At 51.1% G+C, this 21,695-nt stretch overlaps 1 protein-coding gene across 5 annotated transcripts in view; it reads left to right on the forward strand.

Moving 5' to 3' along the window:
* The first annotated feature begins 1,271 nt into the window (after nucleotides 1-1,271).
* MAST1 (microtubule associated serine/threonine kinase 1) overlaps nucleotides 1,272-21,695 on the forward strand; it is a 41,730-nt gene continuing 21,306 nt past the window's right edge. For 3 of the 5 annotated variants that reach the window (XM_066271809.1, XM_066271818.1, XM_066271828.1), the window contains exons 1-9: nucleotides 6,413-6,564; nucleotides 8,171-8,259; nucleotides 8,711-8,786; nucleotides 10,718-10,796; nucleotides 13,657-13,817; nucleotides 13,931-14,006; nucleotides 14,181-14,390; nucleotides 21,320-21,421; nucleotides 21,504-21,636. In XM_066271809.1, the coding sequence (XP_066127906.1) occupies nucleotides 6,482-6,564; nucleotides 8,171-8,259; nucleotides 8,711-8,786; nucleotides 10,718-10,796; nucleotides 13,657-13,817; nucleotides 13,931-14,006; nucleotides 14,181-14,390; nucleotides 21,320-21,421; nucleotides 21,504-21,636 (1,009 nt within the window). In that variant the 5' untranslated portion in view covers nucleotides 6,413-6,481. Of the gene's footprint in view, nucleotides 1,375-6,196; nucleotides 6,229-6,412; nucleotides 6,565-8,170; nucleotides 8,260-8,710; nucleotides 8,787-10,717; nucleotides 10,797-13,656; nucleotides 13,818-13,930; nucleotides 14,007-14,180; nucleotides 14,391-21,319; nucleotides 21,422-21,503; nucleotides 21,637-21,695 lie in introns of those variants that run through there. The other 2 variants (XM_066271837.1, XM_066271845.1) reach the window with 2 other exon arrangements.

Consider the following 21,695-nt stretch of genomic DNA (forward strand, 5'->3'; position numbering starts at 1 on the left):
GCGATATCAGCACCGCGGAGAGCTCCCTGGGCAGCAGGCGTGAAAAGGGGCTGTATACACGGGTGTAGGGTCCTTGGACACAGAAGTATGAGGAACAGACTCAAGAAAAACATGCCGGCCAACAGAGACAAAGAGAAACAGACAACTTAGGCAAAGGTGTAGAGATGAGGAGACAAGCATCCAGAGAACACCCAGACCTAGACTTCTTTGTTGCCTTCATTAACAGGCAGGAGTTGCTTCCGTCCAGTGACCGGCTTTCCAGGCGTTAGGGCCAATTATGGGAAGCCGCCTCCCCAGCCTGTCTCCCAATGCCTCGGCTTGGAGTGGGATGCTCTCTGACACTTTCTACTCTAACTCTGGGAAGCTCTGTCACTTTGGACCCAACTGTAGGAACACTTCTGAGGGAGGGTTGAAAATCGTTTCAGCTGCTCCCCACCCCAAAGACCAGCTAATCCCTCCTATAGATATAGCCTGTCCTGTCCTGACTTCTTAGTCCTGATGACGAGGGAGATGGTCAACAGAGGGGCTGCAGGGTTCCCTAAAGTCTCTGCTTGGAAAAGGGGCAGTATATGAATGTAAATGTTTTTCTGAGGGGCCATCTCCCATGAGAACGGATCTCCTTGGGTGAAAATGTCACTCTAAAATGTCTCTCCTTAGGAAGTGGGGCTCTTGTGGGTGGGGACAATTTCCCACAGAGAATATAGCATTTAGGGGGTATTTCAATGGGGGGCTCACCAGACTCCCCACGTGAAATGTCACCGTGGAGATTTTTCTCTGTAGAAATGTTTCTTCCTGGGGAGAGGAGGTTTTGAGAGGAGGCGTCACCTCTCATAGACAATCTGTCTTAGGAATGATTTTCAGGGTGAGGGGAGAGTTTGATTGGAGAGGTCCTCCCAATGGAGACTGAGTCCCTGTGGGAATGTGTCTTCTTGAGAGGGTCGCATAGGGAATATATCTCAGTGAGAATGCCTCTCTTGAGGTGCTTCTTGGGTTGGGGGTCTACCCATAAGCATATCTTTCCCCTGGGGTGTCTCCCTATAAGGGTTACTTGGTAGCTTGGCTCTCACGGGTTATCTGGAGGCTCCTCCCCACCCCCGCCTCCCCCACACCCCGAGCGCGGGGAACCTTGGCCAAGGCCGGCTCAGGCGCCCAGACGCAGTGACGGTGCCGGGCGCGCCCCGCTTCGCCCCGCCCCTGCATCCCCCACCCCCCCGCCACTGCCGCCGCCGCCGTCGCGGTCCCCGTGGTTTCTCACTCCCTCCCTTCTCCCTCCTCCCGCCACCGCCGTAGTCGCCTCCTTCCTCCCTCCCCCGGGCCTCAGCCGCCTCGGCCGCCATGGACGACTCGGGCCTGATCCGCCGCAGGAGGCTGCAGGTAGAGCTCTGGACCGGGTAGAGGTGAAGGGATTGGTGCCCTGGGGCGGAGCCGGGCTGGGGGTGCGAGAACTTACGCCGGGCCAGGGTCAGTCTTGGCGCCCCCTCACCCAGCGTCCGGATGCTAACCGCAGGAAACGCGGTGTCCACGCGTCCTGCCTCGCTGGGAACCCCGCCCCTCAGGCGCCGCCGCCGGGGATCTAGGGAGTGGAAGGAGGGGTTCAGCCGAGTGCTTCACCTCTAGGAGAGCCTGAGGGGCGTGTGGCCCACCAGAAGGAAAGGGGGCTGGGACCGAAGTCATTGCCCTGGCGTTCCGCCAGGCTGGGGGTGAAGGGGTGTAGAGCAAAGTTATTGCCCCAGGGCTCAAACCCCTCGGGGCTGCCAATAGCCCCGCGCTGCTGTAAACATGTTTGTGAGACAGCCTCGCCCCTCACCTCAGGAGCCTCTTTTGGAGGTGTGGGGATCCCCCCTCCGACTTCAATGCATCTGCCCAACCACCAGGATTTTTCCTACTGACCTAATTGGACAGGCACCTAGACAGCCACCCTCACTCTTTATTCTACACCCCCCTCCATTACACCTCCCTCCATCCTCAAGTCCAGCGCAGCTTGTGGGTGGGCGGGAGCGATTTTTAGTTTCTTGCAGCCTCAGAAGATGCTGATCTCCAGGCTGCGCAGGCGCAGGAGGCCTGAGTCCACTTCGCAGAGTGGAACACTGAGGATTATTTTGTGGAGTGTAGGAAGGTAGGGACAAATCCAGATGTCAGGGACTCCGACTTCTAAGATGGGTGGTGATTCTGAAGCCGAAAAAAGTCCCCTTCTCTTGTCTTCGGTGTGCGCTTCTAAGAGTTAATGCAGGGGTTCGATGTTGTTCGCAAACTAACGCCAGAGGGAAACCGATCAAAGCTTCACCCACCCTCTTACCCCCTTCAAAAAAAAGTCTGCCTGGGGTCTGGTCCTTCTGAGCCTCGTTGGAGTCCAGCCCCATGCTAGATAATCTGGAGTTTAGATAAAACCTTATATGAACCCAGACTCAGGCTACATCTCTTTCCTGAAGCTTGGAAAAAGAAAGGGAGGATTCAAACCCTCATCCAGGGCTTCGTCCTTTTCTGGACTTCTCTAACCCTCCATTCCTGAGGCTGGTGACCAAGGTGAGCTGATCAAAGTCATTGCAGCAAGAAAAATCAGGGTTAGACAGCAGGAAGGACTTTCCAGGTGTGGATGATGCCGGTTTCAGACCTGTGTGGGGAAGCTATTTTGCTTTCAAACAGAGCCCAGATGGCCTCATCTAGAAGCTTTGGGCTCTTCAGATCTTCCCAGGATTCTCTCTCCATTCCAGGGTTGATTTAGGAGAAAGGGTTCTGAGAAAAGGGAGGGAGCTGGGCCAAAGGTGGACTGGGTACGCGCCGTCGGGCCGAGAGAGAGAGAGAGAGAGAGAGAGAGAGAGAGAGAGAGAGAGAGAGAGAGAGAAGAAACTGGGTGGTGCCTGCATGGGGTGTGTCTCCGCACTTCTTGCCGGCGCCGATTCCCATTGGCTCAACGCCACGGCGGGACTTTTTTCTCTCTCGGAAGGCCCCACCCCCAGCCTGGGATCCTCCCACTCACCCTCCAGTCCTATCGGAGTCCTGCCCCTTTTACCTCTGGCAGGGTTAACCAATTCGCTGTCTGTCTACACCCTCACACGGGTGCTACACCGTAGGAACTGTCCCACAACCGCTGAGCGCCCGAGCGTTCCCTGTGAGCAGTTGGGATTCGTATATATAGCCAGTATCTTCGAATGCCCTGTCCGCAGTGCCGTCCATTAATGCTAGAGAGAAGCAGAATCCGCTTGGCAGAGCCGCTCTGCAGCTGTTCACAATGACGCCAGGGATCTAAATCCCATACTGCTCCAGTTTGTCCCTTTGTTCGACCTTAGAATATTTAGGTGCGATAGCAGATGGGGCTACGTTTGAGGACCTCTCTGGAAGGGGCTTAATGTTCCCCAGGGGCTTAACCTAGAAGGCCGAGTGTACCCAGATCTGGAATCCTGGGCTCCATGGCCAGAAAATCCAGGTCTTGATTTTGGTTGGGCCACTGCAGTCACACAGCCAGTCACTTTCGTCCAAGATGTAGCTCATTCAAGTTAATCCTGCAAAGACAGAGGGGAAATCTGGCATGGATTTAAAGTCACCCAATGGCTGGAAGGTGTGTGTGGGGGGAGGCAGGACTGCCAGTGCGGAGAGTGTTCCCTTTGACCTCGGTCATACCTCTATCCTCTGTACATAGAAATGGGAGATGCCACTGGTCCATCTTCTGTCACGTAGTGTGTTCATCCACAGTAATTTCTGTTCTCATGACCTAATACTGAGCACTAACTATGTGCTAGGCATCATGCTGAAGTGCTAGACACCTGCATCAACTCACAGAATTATCTAGGAGGCACAACTATTTGTGCCTAAAGGTCATTTGCCAAGATTATAAAAGGCCTGACCAGGCGGTGGTGCAGTGGATAGAGCATTGAACTGAGACCCAGAGGACCCAGGTTCGAAGCCCCAAGTTGCTGGCTTGAGCACAAGCTCACCAGCTTGAGTGTGGGGTCTCCAGCTTAAGCGTGGGATCATAGACATGACCCCATGGTCACTGGCTTGAGCCCAAGGTTGCTGGCTTGAGCAAGGGGTCACATGCTCTGCTGTAGCCCCCCCAGTCAAGGCACATATAAGAAAGCATTCAGTGAATAACTAAGGAGACTAAGGTGCTGCAACGAAGAATTGGTGCTTCACCTTTCTCTTCCTTTCTGTTTGTCCCTCTCTCTGTCTCTTTGTCTCTGTCACCAATAAATAAATAAAATTATAAAAGGCAAAGCTGGGCCTGACCTGGTGGTGGCACAGTGGATAGAGTGTTGACCTGGGAAACTGAGGACCCAGGTTCAAAACCCCAAGGTCGATGGCTTGAGTGTGGGCTCACTAGCTTGAGCATGGGGCCACCGGCTTGAGCATGGGATCGTAGACATGACCCCATGGTCCCTGGCTTAAGCCCAAGATCACTGGCTTGAGCAAGGGGTCATGGGCTCAGCTGGAGACCCTGGTCAAGGTACATATGAAAAAGCAATCAATGAACAACTGAAGTGACAGAAGTAGGAGTTGATGCTTCCCATTTCCCCCTTTTCCTGTCTGTCTGTCTCTCTCTCTAAAAAAAAAGAGAGACTTGAACCCAGTGCTTTCTGCTTTCAGAAATTACAAAAAGGATTAATTTTCTTCCGGTTGGAGTCCCCAACAAAAGGACTTTGAAACCTTCACCAAAATCTTGCATCCCTACCCAATCTCCTTTATTTACATCAGCCTGTGGACTCAGAACTGGCTGGAAAGTAGCATCTCATCTCCCCATTGCTCTCAGAAAAGGGTTCAGACCTATGTAATCTCTGACCCCTGTAGTGACTTCCTGTGTGCTTGGCACATAGAACATGACCATCTTCTGATATGTACACATAAAGTTTATGGCTAGCCAATATTATCACTGCCATTATTTAAAAAGACCACCTGATTCCCAATTCAAATCTGTTTTAATCTACCCTAACTACCACCCCCAACTCTGTAGATCTTGTTGGGAGGGGGATGATACCTTTAAAGTGTGGAGGAGTCATTCACTCATTCATTCATTCAACCTTTCATGCTTGAGCATGCCAAGTCATTCCTGCCCCCATGCCTTTGCAATTTCCTCTACCTTGAATGCTTTCTCCACAGATCCTCCCATGGCTGCTTCTTATTTACAGAAACCATCTTAAAAGTCACCTCTCCAGCCTGACCAGGTGGTGGCGCAGTGGATATAGCGTTGGACTGGGACACAGAGGACCCAGGTTCGAAACCCTGAGGTTGCCGGCTTGAGTGCAGGTTCACCAGCTTGAGTGCGGGGTTGCTGGCTCAAGTGTGGGATCAAAGACATGACCCCATAGTCACTGGCTTGAACCCAAGGTCGCTGGCTTGAGCAAGGGGTCACTCGCTCTGCTGTAGCCCCCCTTCCTGGTCGAGGCACATGTGAGAAAGCAATCAATGAGCTAAGGTGCTGCAACAAAGAATTGATGCTTCTCATCTCTCTCCTTTCCTGTCTATCCTTCTCTCTCTCTCTCTTTCTCTTTCTCTCTCAGTCACACACACACACACACACACAAAGTATATAAAAAAAGTTACCTCTTGGCCAGATAGCTCAGTTGGCAAGAGCATCATCCTAATACACAAAGGTGTTTCCCCATCAGGGCACATACAGACACAAATAAATCTCTCTCTCTCTCTCTCTCTCTCTCTCTCTCAAATCAATAAATTTAAAAAGTCACCTCTCCAAAGAAAGCCCTTTTAGACCATCATGACTCCTCCTATCCATTTTTTGTCACATCACCTTGCTTAATTTTATTCATGACACTTATTACTGTCTAAAATTATGCTGTCCACTTGTACATTGATCTTTATTGGCTGCTTCCCTCCTCTAAATGCTAGTACCAAAAGGGCAGGAATTTTTGTCTCGTTCACTGCTGTTTCCCCAGTGCCTAGCACCAAGCCTGGTATACAGTAGGTGCTCAAGAAATATTTGTCAAATAAAGACTCCAACTTCATTTGCACATACATAGAGATGCCCACTCAGGAGTCCTCTATGGGGCTTGTCCTGGTCTCTGAGGGTCGGGGAAGGAATCAGATTGGTACCCACCCCCTAGTCCTCCGTGCATGGCCAATTGTACAGGTGATGATGCTGATGAGGGGCCGGTGCCACCCAACTTCTCCAGGGGGCTGAGAAGACTTGCGGGCAGCTGCTGCTGGCCTATGCTGACCTTTATCATTTTGCTCCTTTACCTTCCAGAAGGATTTGCCCCTGCCCCGGAAAAGTAGCAGGTGAGCCTTGGGGAGAGATGCACTGGGCTGGACGCCCCTTCTCCGGCCGGAATTGGGGCGCTACGCGCGCGCGCGGGCGGGGTCTAGAGCGCTGGTGTGCAGCAGCGCCCCCTCCTGGCAGGCGGCAGCTGTGCGTCCCTACCCTCCCCCGCCCTCCTCTGCCCGCTGCGGCTCCAGCCTCCACCCCGCCCGCTCGCTCCCTGCGCCGCCACCGCTGCTGCCGCACCTGCCACCATGTCGCCGCCGCCGGGTCATGTCTGACTCTCTTTGGACCGCGCTTTCCAATTTCTCGATGCCCTCCTTCCCTGGCGGCAGTATGTTCCGCCGCACCAAGAGGTAGACCCCCCCTTCCGCGATCCCTCAGACCTGACCCAGCCCTCCCCCATCCAAGCCGCCCCTTGGGCCGCTACTTCAGGGCGGGGCCCAGTATGCTGCACCCGGTCCAGCTGCGCCAGAGGTGCCGCGCTGCGCCTTCCTGCCAGGAATGGGGCTGAATGAGGGGCAGTGTGGGGTTGAGGTTGGGGGGCATCTGGAAAGGACGGCCGCGGGGGGAAGGGAACTGCTCCGAGTGGGGGGGATGCAATGTCTTTGTCTGCTGTTGCTGTGGACTCTAGCAGCTCAGAGGGGGTAAGGCAAGAAGGGGAGGGTAGGGGCTTGGCACCTTCAGAACAATAGCCGCAGCCGGCTTCCCCCTAACCCCCCTGTTGTGTGCTCTGGCCGAGCTAATGTGCTCAGTCACTGTGGTGGACGGTGGGGCAGTAAGGGGAATTGAGTGGTTGGGGGCTACCTCCTCGGAAGCTTGTATTCTGAAGGGCAGAAAGAAAAGGGGATACTTTTATCCCCCCAACAGACTCATACAGAAAATAGTGACACACAGCGTCACGTAGGACATGATGTCACACCCACATATACACACAACAGCCCTAGTGGCCCAGATACACCCGGGAGCCACATACCCAGCTATACAGTAACATAGGTTAGAGACCTGCACAGATCACAGGGGCACTCCCAGCATCATACACTAAGAAGTAAACCCACAGGTACACTATTGTGTATACTTGTGTACATGTAATAAGATGTTACCTTTGTGGTGACACACACACTTACATGTGTGGCAATGACATTCATGCACCCAATGTTACAATACATGATATCACCTAAGCATGTTTGCATGCTGTATCTATCACACAGATGCCAGAATAACAGACACAAGAAATCTTTCAGAGAATGAGGCACACACATTACACATTATCACATGCAAGACTCATATAGGGAATGTCACACACTCAGACATGCCCAGTGTCACAGGTTGATAAGCAGATGATACTCATAAACACTCATAGTGAAAGTCACATGCAGATGGAAGGACAACGTCTTATATAGAATTAGAATGCCACATAGAGACATAGACACACATGAAACAAATCCTACATTATGCAGATGTTACAGCACACAGTGACACATCTAGTCATGCACCAGTGGCATTACACAATGCATCACATAGGCAGGTACAGGTTGTGTCATACAGATAAACACAGGACTGTCACACATGCCATGATGTCACACTAAGATGTGCCCAATGGTGAACTCATACACTAGGTGCCACACATGGATATACACAGCAGATGTGACACACAGACCTACACAGACAGATGCTAAGTATCTCCCATAGTGTCACATAGACAACATGATTATCATTCCGTGACTGACTGACTCTATGCCCCACATGGTCACACATGTTTCACACCAGAAGTCTCTCACATAACGTCACACCTGCATCCCCTCCCATATGCAGCCCTGCCAAGGCCTCCACTGCCTTCTCCTTGACTGCCTTCTCTGAATAGTTTTCTGAGGGGATACTTCCTAGAAAAGGAGGGTGGTTGGTTGGGTTCACAAACTCTCTGGGCTGCCCCCCGGCACCTTTACCTCCCTTTCCCCGAAGCTGCCGCACCAGTAACCGGAAAAGCCTCATCCTGACCAGCACTTCGCCCACGCTGCCGCGACCCCACTCTCCACTGCCTGGACACCTGGGTGAGACAGATGGTGGGTGTGGACCAGACTAGAGCAGGTGTGGCCATAGGTGAGGGGTGTATCTATGCTGCAGGAGGGGTGGGCCCTTTGGACAGAGGAAAGCCCAGATTGGACAAGTGGCGTGGTCATCGCTGCGTGGGCGCGGTCAGTTAGCAGTGGGGCGATTATTGGTGGGCGAAGCTAGTTTGGTAAGGGGATGGGGCAGAAGGAAGGATCCACACTCGAGGGGCGTGGCTATATCAGAGGAAGGCAGAATTGGCTTGATAGGGTCGGGCTAACTCGGTACCAAAACGTCTTCGAAAAGCGGGACCACAGCGAAAGGTGGGTGGTCTACTCACACTGTGGGACTAAGGAGGGAGCGGCTGCTGCTTGCAACCCACTTTGGGAATCAAGAAGTCTCATGGGATTGCCATGCAGCCCAGGACTAAAGATGCCCCTCTTCCCACCACAGGTAGCAGTCCCCTGGATAGCCCCCGCAACTTCTCCCCCAACACCCCCGCCCACTTCTCGTTTGCATCTTCCCGAAGGTGAGTCCTAGTCCGCAGGGCCCCAGAACCCCGGCCCAACTCTCCCCACCCACCATCTGGGTTGCCATCTGTTCCCCTCCTGATTGGACCTGAGCCAGGGCTTTGAGGGATCTTCAGAGTGCCCCAATGTCCCAGCGGGAACCAGCGCCCAGCGTTATGGGCCGGGCCTATAAGAAGGAGGGGCCAGCCGCCTATCCAGAATCCCATCCACCTACCGGTCTCGCTCCTGGCGCTGCTGGCCGGGCGTTTCCATAGCAACAGGACTGGGGAGCTGAAATGAAGTGCGCAAGCTCAGACTGAGCCGTGCCCATCGAGGGACTCTTAATCCCCAATGAGGGGGTTGGGGGGAAGGGTTCCTAGGGGTATTTCTCGAAGGGTCAGGAGGTGGAATCTCAGGTTTCCCTCTGGGGAGGGGGTGTCTACGTGTTTCTGGAGTGTCTCTAAATGCATTTTCTGGGGCCTTTGGCGAAACCGGCGGAGGAAGAGAGATTCCTTCAATGTTTTCAGGAGAAACTTATGGGAGTCACCAGGGTGTTTGGGTGGGTCTCTTTTTCTTTGAACTTTACTCATTCTAAAAGCGTTGTTTGAACATATGCTGTGTTCTGGGAGTTTAGCATAGGGACAAATGATACCCCCTCTATCCTCAGAGTTGAGCAGGGGTGGCAGTCCAGAGAACCAGGATTACTGTAAAGACTGGTGAAGGCTGTAGTGTGGGAGTCACATTGGACTGTGGGGACAAAGGACAGCTCTCTGGATAGAGTGGGGCAAGGCTCCTCTTGTCAGTGGAATTCAGCTGAGGGCCTTAGGGAACCAGAAAAGGGCTCCGAGATTGGGCCTGATGTGGTCATCCGCATGGAAGGTGGCTGGGAAGCAGAGGGCAGAGTGAGGGCAGTGCCCGGAGGGAGGAGTGAGGAAGGAGTCCAATGGGTTGCAGTGTGTCTATGTGACTGTCAGTCTGCGTGCCAATGTGTGGAGTGTAAGTTTATGAGCTTGTGAGTATGTGAAGTAGCCTGTGCATACACATCTGTCCATGGGAGGTATGCATCAGCATGTGAGTGTGAAAGTGTGTGAATGTGTACCTGCAGGGTCATACATGTATGTGAATATGTGAGGGAGTATGCATCTCCCTGTGTGCCTCCATGTGAGTGTATAATCTATGTAGGAATGTGAATGAGTGTGTGGCTGTAAGAATTTTGAATGTGTGACTGACTGTGTGAGGGTGTCTTGAATGTATGTATGAATGTGAAAGTGTAGAGTGTGTAAGGGAGTGTGAGGCTGTGTGTGTGTATTAGAGTGTGAGTACTGGGTCTTTGTGTTTATATGTGATTGGATGTTTGTTTTTGCAAGTGCAATTATGTGTTAATATGGGAAAGGGTGATATTTGGGTCCATGTATGTGTTAATATGGGAAAGTGTGAATGTGTGTTACTTTCAGTGCATGACCTTGACCACACTAGTCACACTAACACTAGCGAATGTGGACCAGAGTCACAGTGTGAACATGCATGTACTGATGTGAGAGCATGTGTCAGTATGTGTGTGTGTGTGTGTGTGTGTCTAGGAAGAACCAGGGGGTCTGCCTCTGAGAGCTTTCTCATGTGGGATCCACTAGGGGTCGACTTTTGGGGTCCTCTGGGATGACTTCCTTGAGTGGGCTTTGTGGCCCTCCTCGGGGTCCATGCTGGTGGCCAATGTGTTCTGAGTATGGCAGGAGAGGAGTATCATGCAAAGGAGCAGAGGAGACTGGTACCAGTCTGGAAGACTGTCTCTTTACCTCTTTGACTCAGAGGGCCTTCAGGAACCTCAGAGACAGATATACTCCTCCAACCCCTGCCCTGGCCATGGCCAGTGGCTTCTCTCACAACCCGAGCAGTGGGGGGGGGGGGAACTGGTGGAACCTGGCGGCCTCTGAGCACCTTGGCTGGGTTCCAGGGCGGATGGACGCCGATGGTCTCTGGCTTCACTCCCTTCATCTGGCTATGGCACCAACACACCCAGCTCCACTGTCTCGGTGAGTGTTGTAGGTGGGCGAGTGGGTGGGCAGGGGACCCTCCTACCTGAAGTCCCCCATCCAGGCCAGCAGCTGGACTGGCCTTAATGAGCGCTTTGGGTTTTTCTTGTCCTCCAAGTGTGTCACCTGTTCATCTATTAGTGAGTTGCTGGTCTCACTTCACCCTCAGCCCTGTTCTCCACCCTCGACATATCTTCTAGGAGACCCTATTCATCACTGACTTGTTTTACAGATAATTATATTAAGCCACTTGCCCAAGTGTGTGCTGCTGACCAGAGCCAGTCCCAATTCTTCATTCAGAGTCCATTTGCTCACCCACTGCAATACTCAAAATCTGTCTCTTCGTCTGCCCCCTTTTCTACCTGTGTCTCTGGTTTGCTCACCCATCCATTGGTGTGATGTTCAGCAGACATTTATCATGTGACTCATGTGGTGGGTGGGCTCAACAAGCTGAGCAGGGTCCAAGGATTCACAAAGCTCTCATGAGAGGAGACAGACCAATAAGAAGGCATTTGCAACATGAGGGATTGAAACTGTGATGGGAATATTATAAAGGGAGGTGATAGCAGAGAGGAGGCACCTGACTTAACTGAGGGGAGAATGAAAGAAGGCTTCCTGACAGAGTTGGCATCGAAGCCAAGACAGGATCGGCAGGAGTTTGGCAGGTGAAACAAAGAAGGGTAGGGTGTTTAAGGAATGGGGAACATCATGTGCAAACTCCCAGGGGCAACAGAGAACTTGCAGGGGGAAGCCATAGAAAGGCCTTTTTTTTCTTTATATTAAATTGTATTAATATTTCAGTCTGAACTATTTGAAATTGTGCTTTTGTAGATCATAGATTATATACATTTAAAGACTTTTATTACATACTGATGGGGTTGGAAGTTTAAAAATTTTTTAAAATTTTTTTTAGCAGGAGAGAGAAACAGACAGACAGAGAGGGACAAACAGGAAGGGAGAGAGAGGAGAACCATCAATTTTTCATTGCAACACCTTAGTTGTTCATTGATTGGTTTCTCATATGTGCCATGACTGGGGGGTTCCAGCTGAGTAAGTGACCTCTTGCTCAAGCCAGTGACCTTGGGCTCAAGCCAGTGACCTTGGGCTTCAAGCCAGTGACCTTTGGGCTCAAGCCAGTAACATTGGGGTCATGTCTATGATCCCACGCTCAAGCTGGCTATCCCGGGGTTTTGAACCTGGGTCCTCAGTTTCCCAGGCCAATATCTACTGCGTCACCACCTGGTCAGGCAGTTTTTGTTTGTTTAGATGGAGAGGGGGAGAGAATAGAGACAAAAACATCCATTTTGTCTTTCCACTTATTTATGCATTCATTGGTTGACTCTTGTATGTGCTCTGATAGGGGCTTGAATCCACAACCTTGGTGTATCAAGACAATGTTCTAACCAACTGAGCTACCTTGCCAGGGTTGGAGTAATGAGTTTCAAGCAGGGGAGTGAGTGATGTGATGTTTAAAAGAGAGTTCTGTTTACAGAATCAAGTGGCTGTCCTTGTGTCTCTCCACTGATGTCTGTAGGTCTTTGCTTGCCTTGATGGCATGCCAGCCCTTACCAGGGACCAAGCAGAGCTAGTCCCTGCCCTTGAGCAGACAGTAGTAGCAAATAAATAATAATGATGTAATGAGTCAGGAGATAAATACCACAAAAAAAAGCAAAATAAGGCAAGGATAGAAAGTGACAGGTGTGTAGCCTGACCTGTGGTAGTACAGTGGATAAAGTATTGACCTGGAACGCTGAGGTCACTGGTTCAAAACCTCTGGCTTACCTGGTCAAAGCACATATGGAAGTTGATGCTTCCTGCTCCTCCCCATCCTCTCTCTCTCTCTCTTTGTCTCTCATCTCCCCCCCCCCTAAAATCTTTAAAATGAATAAGTTTTAAAAATCGTTAAAAAAGGCCAGACCTTGTGGTGGCACAGTGGATAAAGCGTCGACCTGGAAATGCTGAGGTCGACAGTTCGAAACTCTGGGCTTGCCTGGTCAAGGCACATATGGGAGTTGATGCTTCCAGCTCCTCCCCCCTTCTCTCTCTCTGTCTCTCCTCTCTCTCTCTCTCTCTCTCTCTCTCTCTCTGTCTCTCTCTCCTCTCTCTCTCTCTCTGTCTCTCTCTCTCCTCTCTCTCTCTCTCTCTGTCTCTCTCTCCTCTCTCTCTCTCCTCTCTCTCTCTCTCTCCTCTCTCTCTCTCTCTCTCTGTCTCTCTCCCTCTCTCTCTCCTCTCTAAAAATGAATAAATAAAAAAATATTAAAAAATCGTTAAAAAAAGAAAAGAAACTGACAGGTTCAGAGGAGGCCGCCCCAAGAGGTGAAATTTAAGGAAGAATTTGAGGAAAGAACAGTAGTCCATAGTAGATGTACTCCAGGCAGAGGGAACAGTCAGTGCAAAGACCCTGAGGGAGGAGTGTGCCTGCTTTGTTCAAGGTCTGTCAAGAAGGTCACAACTCTGTGGGTGGAATAGTACAAGTGAAGGGTAGAGTGGGCAGAGGTGACAGCAGGCAGGGCCAGATGTTCATGCAGAACACTGTGGGCTGTGGGCAGGACTTTGGTGTTCATCTTGAGTAAGGTGAGGGCCATGGAGGGTTCTGAAGAGAGGGAGGTGACTTGACTCAGGTTTTAATAGGCTCCCTCTAGTCGCATCCTTGTCTGTGTCTGTCTCACTGTTCTTATATGTATCCCCATGTCCCCATCCCTCTGTCGCCAACTGGGGCCCTGGGACTCTAGGATCCTAATCAGGTCCCAATACCAGCTTTGCCAGTGGTCCATCAGCCCCAGGATCTCAACCCAGGGTCCCGACTATGGGACAACCGCTGTAGTTCTGACCCCAGCCCTCCCCCTCCTCCTCCCCTCAGTCTTCCTGCTCCTCCCAAGAGCGCCTGCACCAGCTGCCCTACCAGCCCACCGTGGACGAGCTCCACTTCCTCTCCAAACACTTCGGCAGCACCGAGAGCATCACGGACGAGGATGGCGGCCGCCGCTCCCCGGCAGTGCGGCCCCGCTCGCGGAGCCTCAGGTGAGGCAGCATCCCCAAACTCCAAGCTGGTGATTTGAGGACTTGTGCACTGCGAGACCCTAGTCCCCGCGAATGGGCAGGGAACTGGACAAAATGTGCTTCTCTCTCCATAGCCCCGGGCGCTCCCCCTCCTCCTATGACAACGAGATCGTGATGATGAACCACGTCTACAAGGAGAGGTTCCCGAAGGTAAGGCGGGGCCCGGTCGCCGCAAGGAGGTCAGGCTGTCAGAGCCCAGCTCCCCTAAGCTCCGCGCGTCCCCTGGTGGCCGGCGCGTGCAACTCGGCTTCCTGACGGCATCAGCCTCTGGGCTAATCTCCGCACTACCGTCCCTGCCCTGCCTCCATCCCTCCATGCCTCCAGGCTACAGCACAGATGGAGGAGAAGTTGCGGGACTTCACCTGCACCTATGAACCTGACAGCGTGCTGCCATTGGCCGACGGCGTGCTCAGCTTCATCCACCACCAGATCATCGAGCTGGCCCGGGATTGCCTGACCAAGTCTCGCGATGGTCTAATTACCACCGTCTACTTTTACGAATTGCAGGAGAACCTAGAGAAGCTGTTGCAGGATGTGAGTGCACGGGGAGGCTGGCCTCATCCCAGATTCTGCACCCCCAAATCAGGCCAATGCTTTCTTTCCTTCACCCAAACCTTCTCAGAGGGCTCCTACCACGTTCTAGGCGCTGGCGTGGAGCTGAGGATTCAGGGTAGAAGAGAAGGACGTGGTCCCTGCTCTAGATCTGATGGGGGAGGCAGATATTTAACCTCCTTCAGGTCTTTACTCAATGTCAAGTTCTCACATTGGCCTTTTAGACCCCTCTATTTAACATGTCTTACTCTGCTCAGTCATCACACACTTTTTTTTTTTTTAGATTTTATTTATTCATTTTAGAGAGGAGAAAAAGAGAGAGAGAGAAGGGGGGAGGAGCAGGAAGCATGAACTCCCATATGTGCCTTGACCAGGCAAGCCCAGGGTTTCAAACTGGCAACCTCAGCATTCCAGGTCGATGCTTTATCCACTGTGCCACTATAGGCCAGGCCACTGTGTGTGTGTGTATTATTTTTTTTTTTTTTTTTTTTAAATTTTTTACAGAGACAGAGAGTCAGAGAGAGGGATGGACAGAAACAGAGAGAGATGAGAAGCATCAATCATTAGTTTTTCATTGCGCGTTGCAACACCTTAGTTGTTCATTGATTGCTTTCTCTTATGTGCCTTGACCGCGGGCCTTCAGCAGACCAAGTAACCCTTTGCTGGAGCCAGGGACCTTGGGTTCAAGCTGGTGAGCTTTTTGCTCAAACCAAATGAGCCCAGCGCTCAAGCTGGTGACCTCGGGGTCTTGAACCTGGGTCCTCTGCATCCCAGTCCTACACTCTATCCACTGCGCCACCGCCTGGTCAGGCTGTATTTTTTTTTAAGTGAGAAGTAGGAAGGCAGAAAGACAGACTCTGGCAAGCGCCAGACGGGGATCCACCCGGAAGGTCCACCAGGGCGCAATCCTCTGCCTATTTGGGGCATTGCTCCTTATAACCAGAGCCATTCTAGTGCCTGAGGTGGAGACCATGGAGCCATCCTCAGTGCCTGGGCTGACTTTGCTCCAATGGAGCCTTGGATGCAGGAGTGTAAGAGAGAGATAGAGAGAAAGGAGAGGGGGAAGGGTGGTAAAGCAGATGGGTGCTTCTCCTGTGTGCCCTGGCCAGGAATCAAACCTGGGACATCCACACACCAGGCCAACGCTCTGGTCTATGCTTTATCCATTGCGCCACCACAGGTCAGAGCAGGGCTACCCACTGTCTATTTAGATTTTACCATAGCACTTAACACCATCCATCACAATGTGTTTTTTCTTATCTTTTATTTAAATTTTGCAAATACATTTATTTAAAGCTGAGGACAGTGAAATAGTGAAGGGCTTAGGATAGAAGCAGCAACAGAGAGCCTAGGCAGGGCTGCTTTGGCTCACCGAGAAGTCAGAGAAAAAGGGGCCTTTGAGAAAGGTTCAAAAGAACAAGCTGCCACTGTCCATTGCTCCCCTGGTGGCAAGTCTGGTGGGGTCCCTTAGAGTTTAGGAGATGCATGACTGTGGGGAAAAAGAGGGGGAAGGCAAAAAGGCACAGCCATACTCCTGGGCTTGTCCCATCTACTCCGATGTCAGTTCCACAGGTGAGTGGTGAGGTTGGCTATTTGTTCCCTGTTGTATCTCGAATGCCCAGCACAGTGTCCGCACACAGTAGTTGGTCAATAAATGTTGATTAAATGGCCCTGACCAGGTAGATTAATTGATTAGAGTGTCATCCTGATACACTCACAGTTGCAGATTCAAACTCAGGTCAGGGCACATACAAGCAACAGAGAGCCTAGGCAGGGCATTCAGCCAAGCCACTGAATGCTTGAATGAGTAGAACAACAAATTGATGTTTCTCTCTTTCTTTTTCTCCTTTTCTCTCTCTTTAAAGTAAGATTTTAAAAGTTGACTAAATGGATGGATGAATGGATGAATAAATGAAAGTAAACAAGATAGTGCCCCCATTCCATGATAATGGATAACATTTATTGAAAATTTAGTGTGTGCTTGGCACTGTGCTGGGGCACTGGGACAACAGCAGTGAACAAACTAGAGAAATATTCCCGCCCTCCTGGGGTTGATATCCTAGATATAGATGGATAGGGACATGAAAACAAGCAAATCAAGGAAGTCAGTGATTTCAAACTGATGCTTAAGGCTATGAAGCAAAAAGAACAGGGCAACCAGATGGAGTGTTAAGGCTTCCCTTAAAGGGTCCAGGAGGCCTCCCCAGAGGAGGTGGATTGAAATTGGGAAAAAAATAGTAAGGAGGTGGCAGCTATGAGAAAAGCTGGGGGAAATGTGTTGAGCAGGGTGAACAGCACATGCAAAGGCCCTCAGGAAAACAAGAAGTTTGAAAAATTCCAGAAGCACAGAATGCAAGTGACTGTACTATATTGAGGAAATGAGGTTGGATAAGGGTAGAAGGACCAGAATATGGGGCTCTGGGCTGTCCCTTTGCCCTGAAGGACAGGATGTTAATATGATTATATCCTTTGGCATAGGATCGGGTTTGAGTTTGGATTCTGCTACTAGGTCTATAGATGTTGAAAGCACAGACTCCAAACAGCCTAGATTTACGTCCAGCTCATGACTTATTTACTGTGCTATCTTTGCCAAATCACTTAATCTCTGTGCTTCTACTATAAAAAGGGGACTCACTCATTCTTTAATGCTATGAATATTTATTAAGCACTTATTCTGGGGACAGCACTGGCCTAAAAGCTGGAGAATCAGCTGGAAATAAACAAAATCCCCTGCCCTAGGGAAGCTGACATTCTAACAGGAAGAAACAGAAGGTAAACAATAGGCATCAAGGCTGGGACCAGGATGATTAATTTTCCCCCCTGGAACATTCATTACTGAAAAAGTTGAAAAATAGATATATTAAAACTTAACATTATTTTAGATTAAATATTTTGTTTATAATTAAACTAGAATTTGTTTTACTTCCCTGGGTTTTTTTAAAATTTTTATTTATTTGTTTTTATTTTTATTTTTATTTTTTATTTTTTATTTTTATTTTTTGCATTTTTCTGAAGCTGGAAACGGGGAGAGACAGTCAGACAGACTCCCGCATGCGCCCGACCGGGATCCACCCGGCACGCCCACCAGGGGCGACGCTCTGCCCACCAGGGGGCGATGCTCTGCCCATCCTGGGCGTCACCATGTTGCGACCAGAGCCACTCTAGCGCCTGAGGCAGCGGCCACAGAGCCATCCCCAGCGCCCGGGCCATCTTTTGCTCCAATGGAGCCTTGGCTGCAGGATGGGAAGAGAGAGACAGAGAGGAAGGCGCGGCGGAGGGGTGGAGAAGCAAATGGGCGCTTCTCCTGTGTGCCCTGGCCGGGAATCGAACCCGGGTCCTCCACACGCTAGGCCGATGCTCTACCGCTGAGCCAACCGGCCAGGGCCTTTGTTTTTATTTTTTACAGAGACAGAGAGTGAGTCAGAGAGAGGGATAGACAGGGACAGACAGACAGGAACGGAAAGAGATGGAAGCATCAATCATTAGTTTTTCATTGCGCGTTGCAACACCTTAGTTGTTCATTGATTGCTTTCTCATATGTGCCTTGACCGCGGGCCTTCAGCAGACCAAGTAAACCTTTGCTGGAGCCAGCGACCTTGGGTTCAAGCTGGTGAGCTTTTCCTCAAACCAGATGAGCCTGCACTCAAGCTGGCGACCTTGGGATCTCAAACCCGGGTCCTCCGCATCCCAGTCCGATGCTCTATCCACTGCGCCACCGCCTGGTCAGGCACTTCCCTGGTTTTAATAGAAACAAACTTACCAATAAATAATATTTTTATTAAAACCATTAATGATCTTAAAAGCATATATAGATTGTCACTCACTTTTCCTTTTGCTTCAAGCTCCATTATGCCTGTGCACAGCCCTTTTGGATCCTGTCCTTGTTTAAATTTTGCTCTTTTGCTTGTCATGGATTTTTTGCATTCTTTTTTCTTTTTTTTTTTTCTTCCATTTTTCTGAAGCTGGAAACAGGGAGAGACAGTCAGACAGACTCCCGCATGCACCCGACCGGAATCCACCCGGCACGCCCACCATGGGGCGATGCTCTGCCCACCAGGGAGCGATGCTCTGCCCATCCTGGGCGTCCCCGTGTTGCGACCAGAGCCACTCTAGCGCCTGAGGCAGCGGCCACAGAGCCATCCCCAGCGCCCGGGCCATCTTTGCTCCAATGGAGCCTTGGCTGCGGGAGGGGAAAAGAGAGACAGAGAGGAAGGCGCGGCGGAGGGGTGGAGAAGCAAATGGGCGCTTCTCCTGTGTGCCCTGGCCGGGAATCGAACCCGGGTCCTCCGCACGCTAGGCCGACGCTCTACCGCTGAGCCAGCCGGCCAGGGCCTGCATTCATTTTGATTTTTAAAATATTGCATTAAAATATTAGTGATCTTGAAGAATGAGGTTTTTGGAGCCAAGGTGAGTGCCTCTTTGCCTCACCCTGATAGACATGATAGATAAATTAATATATGATGCCTGACTTGTGGTGGCATAATGGATAAAGCATCAATCTAGAATGCTGGGCTTGCCCAATCAAAACCCTGGGCTTGCTCCGTCAAGTCACATACACAAGATGCAACTATTATGAGTTAATGCTTCTGGCTCCTCCCTACCCTTTCTCTCTCTCTTTTTTCTCTTGTATCAATAAGTAAAAATTTTTTTTTTTTTTTCATTTTTCTGAAGCTGGAAACGGGGAGAGACAGTCAGACAGACTCCCGCATGCGCCCGACCGGGATCCACCCGGCACGCCCACCAGGGGCGACGCTCTGCCCAGAAGGGGGCGATGCTCTGCCCATCCTGGGCGTCGCCATGTTGCGACCAGAGCCACTCTAGCGCCTGAGGTAGAGGCCACAGAGCCATCCCCAGCGCCCGGGCCATCTTTGCTCCAATGGAGCCTTGGCTGTGGGAGGGGAAGAGAGAGACAGAGAGGAAAGCGCGGCGGAGGGGTGGAGAAGCAAATGGGCGCTTCTCCTGTGTGCCCTGGCCGGGAATCGAACCCAGGTCCTCCGCACGCTAGGCCGACGCTCTACCGCTGAGCCAACTGGCCAGGGCTTTTAAAATTAATATGTGACACCTGACCGGTGGTGGCACAGTGGATACAGCATTGACTTGAGATGCAAAAGACCCAGGTTCAAAACCCCAAGGTTGCCGTCTTGAGTGTAGACTCATCCAGTTTGAGCACAGGCTCACCAGCTTGAGTGCGAGGTCACCGGCTTGAGCATGGGATGATAAACATGATTCCAAGGTCATTGGCTTGAGCAAGAGATCACTGGCTTGGCTGGAGCTTCCCACCCGCGTCAAGGCAATTATGAGAAGCAATCAGTGAACAAACAAAGTGCTGCAACTATGAGTTGATACTTCTCATCTCTATCCCTTCCTGTCTCTCTCTCACTTAAAAAAATTAATATATATATGACATATTTAGAGAGTATTCATGTGTCAGAAAAAATAAGTAAAATAGCATAATGGTGATTGAGGGTACTGCTAGGAGGTGGGGTGCAATTAAATTAGGATGGGGAGTCTGACCAGGTGGTGGCGCAGTGGATAGAGTGTCGGACTGGGATGTGGAAGACCCAGGTTCGAGACCTTGAGGTCGCCAGCTTGAGCGTGGGCTCATCTGGTTTGAGCAAAAATTCACCAGCTTGGACCCAAGGTCACTGGCTCAAGCAAGGGGTTACTCGGTCTGCTGAAGGCCCATGGTCAAGGCACATATGAGAAAGCAATCAATGAACAACTAAGGTGTTGCAATGCGCAACGAAAAACTAATGATTGATGCTTCTCATCTCTCTCTGTTCCTGTCTGTCTGTCCCTGTCTATCCCTCACTCTGACTCTCTCTCTGTCTCTGAAATAAAATAAAATAAATAAATAAAAATTAAAAAAAATTAGATGGGGAGATTAAGGCAGGCCTCCATGATGAAGTGACAACAGAGCAGCAACCTGAAGGAGAAGTGCAGACCCACTCAGGCATACCAGCGGAGAGCCTGTCTGTGGGACTCTAATTTAGCTCAAAATATAGGGCTGTTCTGAACATGAATTGAATGAGTGAATGTCTTAAGACAGTGTCTGTAATAATAATAGTGATCATTATTATTACCATGCAGACTGGGCCTCGTGGCCCACCTATAGTTTTCCCACCTATAAAATGTGACAACAGCCTGACCAGGCGGTGGCACGGTGGATAGAGCATCGAACTGGGACGTGGAGGACCCAGATTCGAAACTCTGAGGTTGCCAGTTTGAGCGTGGGCTCATCTGGTTTTAGCAAGGCTCACCAGCTTGAGCCTAAGGTCACTAAATTGAGCAAGGGGTCATTGGCTCTGCTGTAGCCCCCTGGTCAAGGCACATATGAGAAAGCAATCAATGAACAACTAACGTGCTGCAACAAAGAATTTTTTTTTTTTTTTTTTTACAGAGGCAGAGATAGACAGGGACAGACAGACAGGAACAGAGAGAGATGAGAAGCATCAATCATCAGTTTCTCGTTGCGCATTGCGACTTCTTAGTTGTTCATTGATTGCTTTCTCACATGTGCCTTGACCGTGGGCCTTCAGCAGACCGAGTAACCCCTTGCTGGAGCCAGCGACCTTGGGTCCAAGCTGGCGAGCTCTTTGCTCAAGCCAGATGAGCCCGCGCGCGACCTCGGAGTCTCGAACCTGGGTACTTCCGCATCCCAGTCCGACGCTCTATCCACTGCGCCACCGCCTGGTCAGGCTGCAACAAAGAATTGATGCTTCTCATCTCTCTCCCTTCCTGTCTGTCCCTATCTGTCTCTCTTTCTGTTTCTCTCTGTCTCTGTCACACACACACACACACACACACATGCAAAATGTGATACCAGCAGTGTGTAGCTGGTGGGGTTGTGGGGGGGCCTGGCTCAAGCGGGGCACCTGTGAACCCCACCCCCACTGTGCCCCCCTTACCAGGCCTATGAACGTTCCGAGAGCTTGGAGGTAGCTTTCGTCACTCAGCTGGTGAAGAAACTGCTCATCATCATCTCACGCCCTGCAAGGCTGCTGGAGTGCCTGGTGAGGGAGCTGGGAGGGTGGCAAGGGGCTCTGGCAGGGGCCCCTCAGGGCCCACCACTAGCCCAACCTTGCCCTGCCTCAGGAATTCAACCCCGAGGAGTTCTACCATTTGCTAGAGGCAGCTGAGGGACATGCCAAGGAGGGCCACCTCGTCAAGACAGACATCCCTCGTTATATCATCCGCCAGCTGGGCCTCACCCGGGACCCTTTTCCAGGTGACAGCTGGTGGGCACAGGGGGCTGGGGGTGAACCCACTGAGACCCTACCCTCCACT

The sequence above is a fragment of the Saccopteryx bilineata genome, chromosome 1, assembly GCF_036850765.1.
Source record: "Saccopteryx bilineata isolate mSacBil1 chromosome 1, mSacBil1_pri_phased_curated, whole genome shotgun sequence".
Lineage (NCBI taxonomy): Eukaryota > Metazoa > Chordata > Mammalia > Chiroptera > Emballonuridae > Saccopteryx > Saccopteryx bilineata.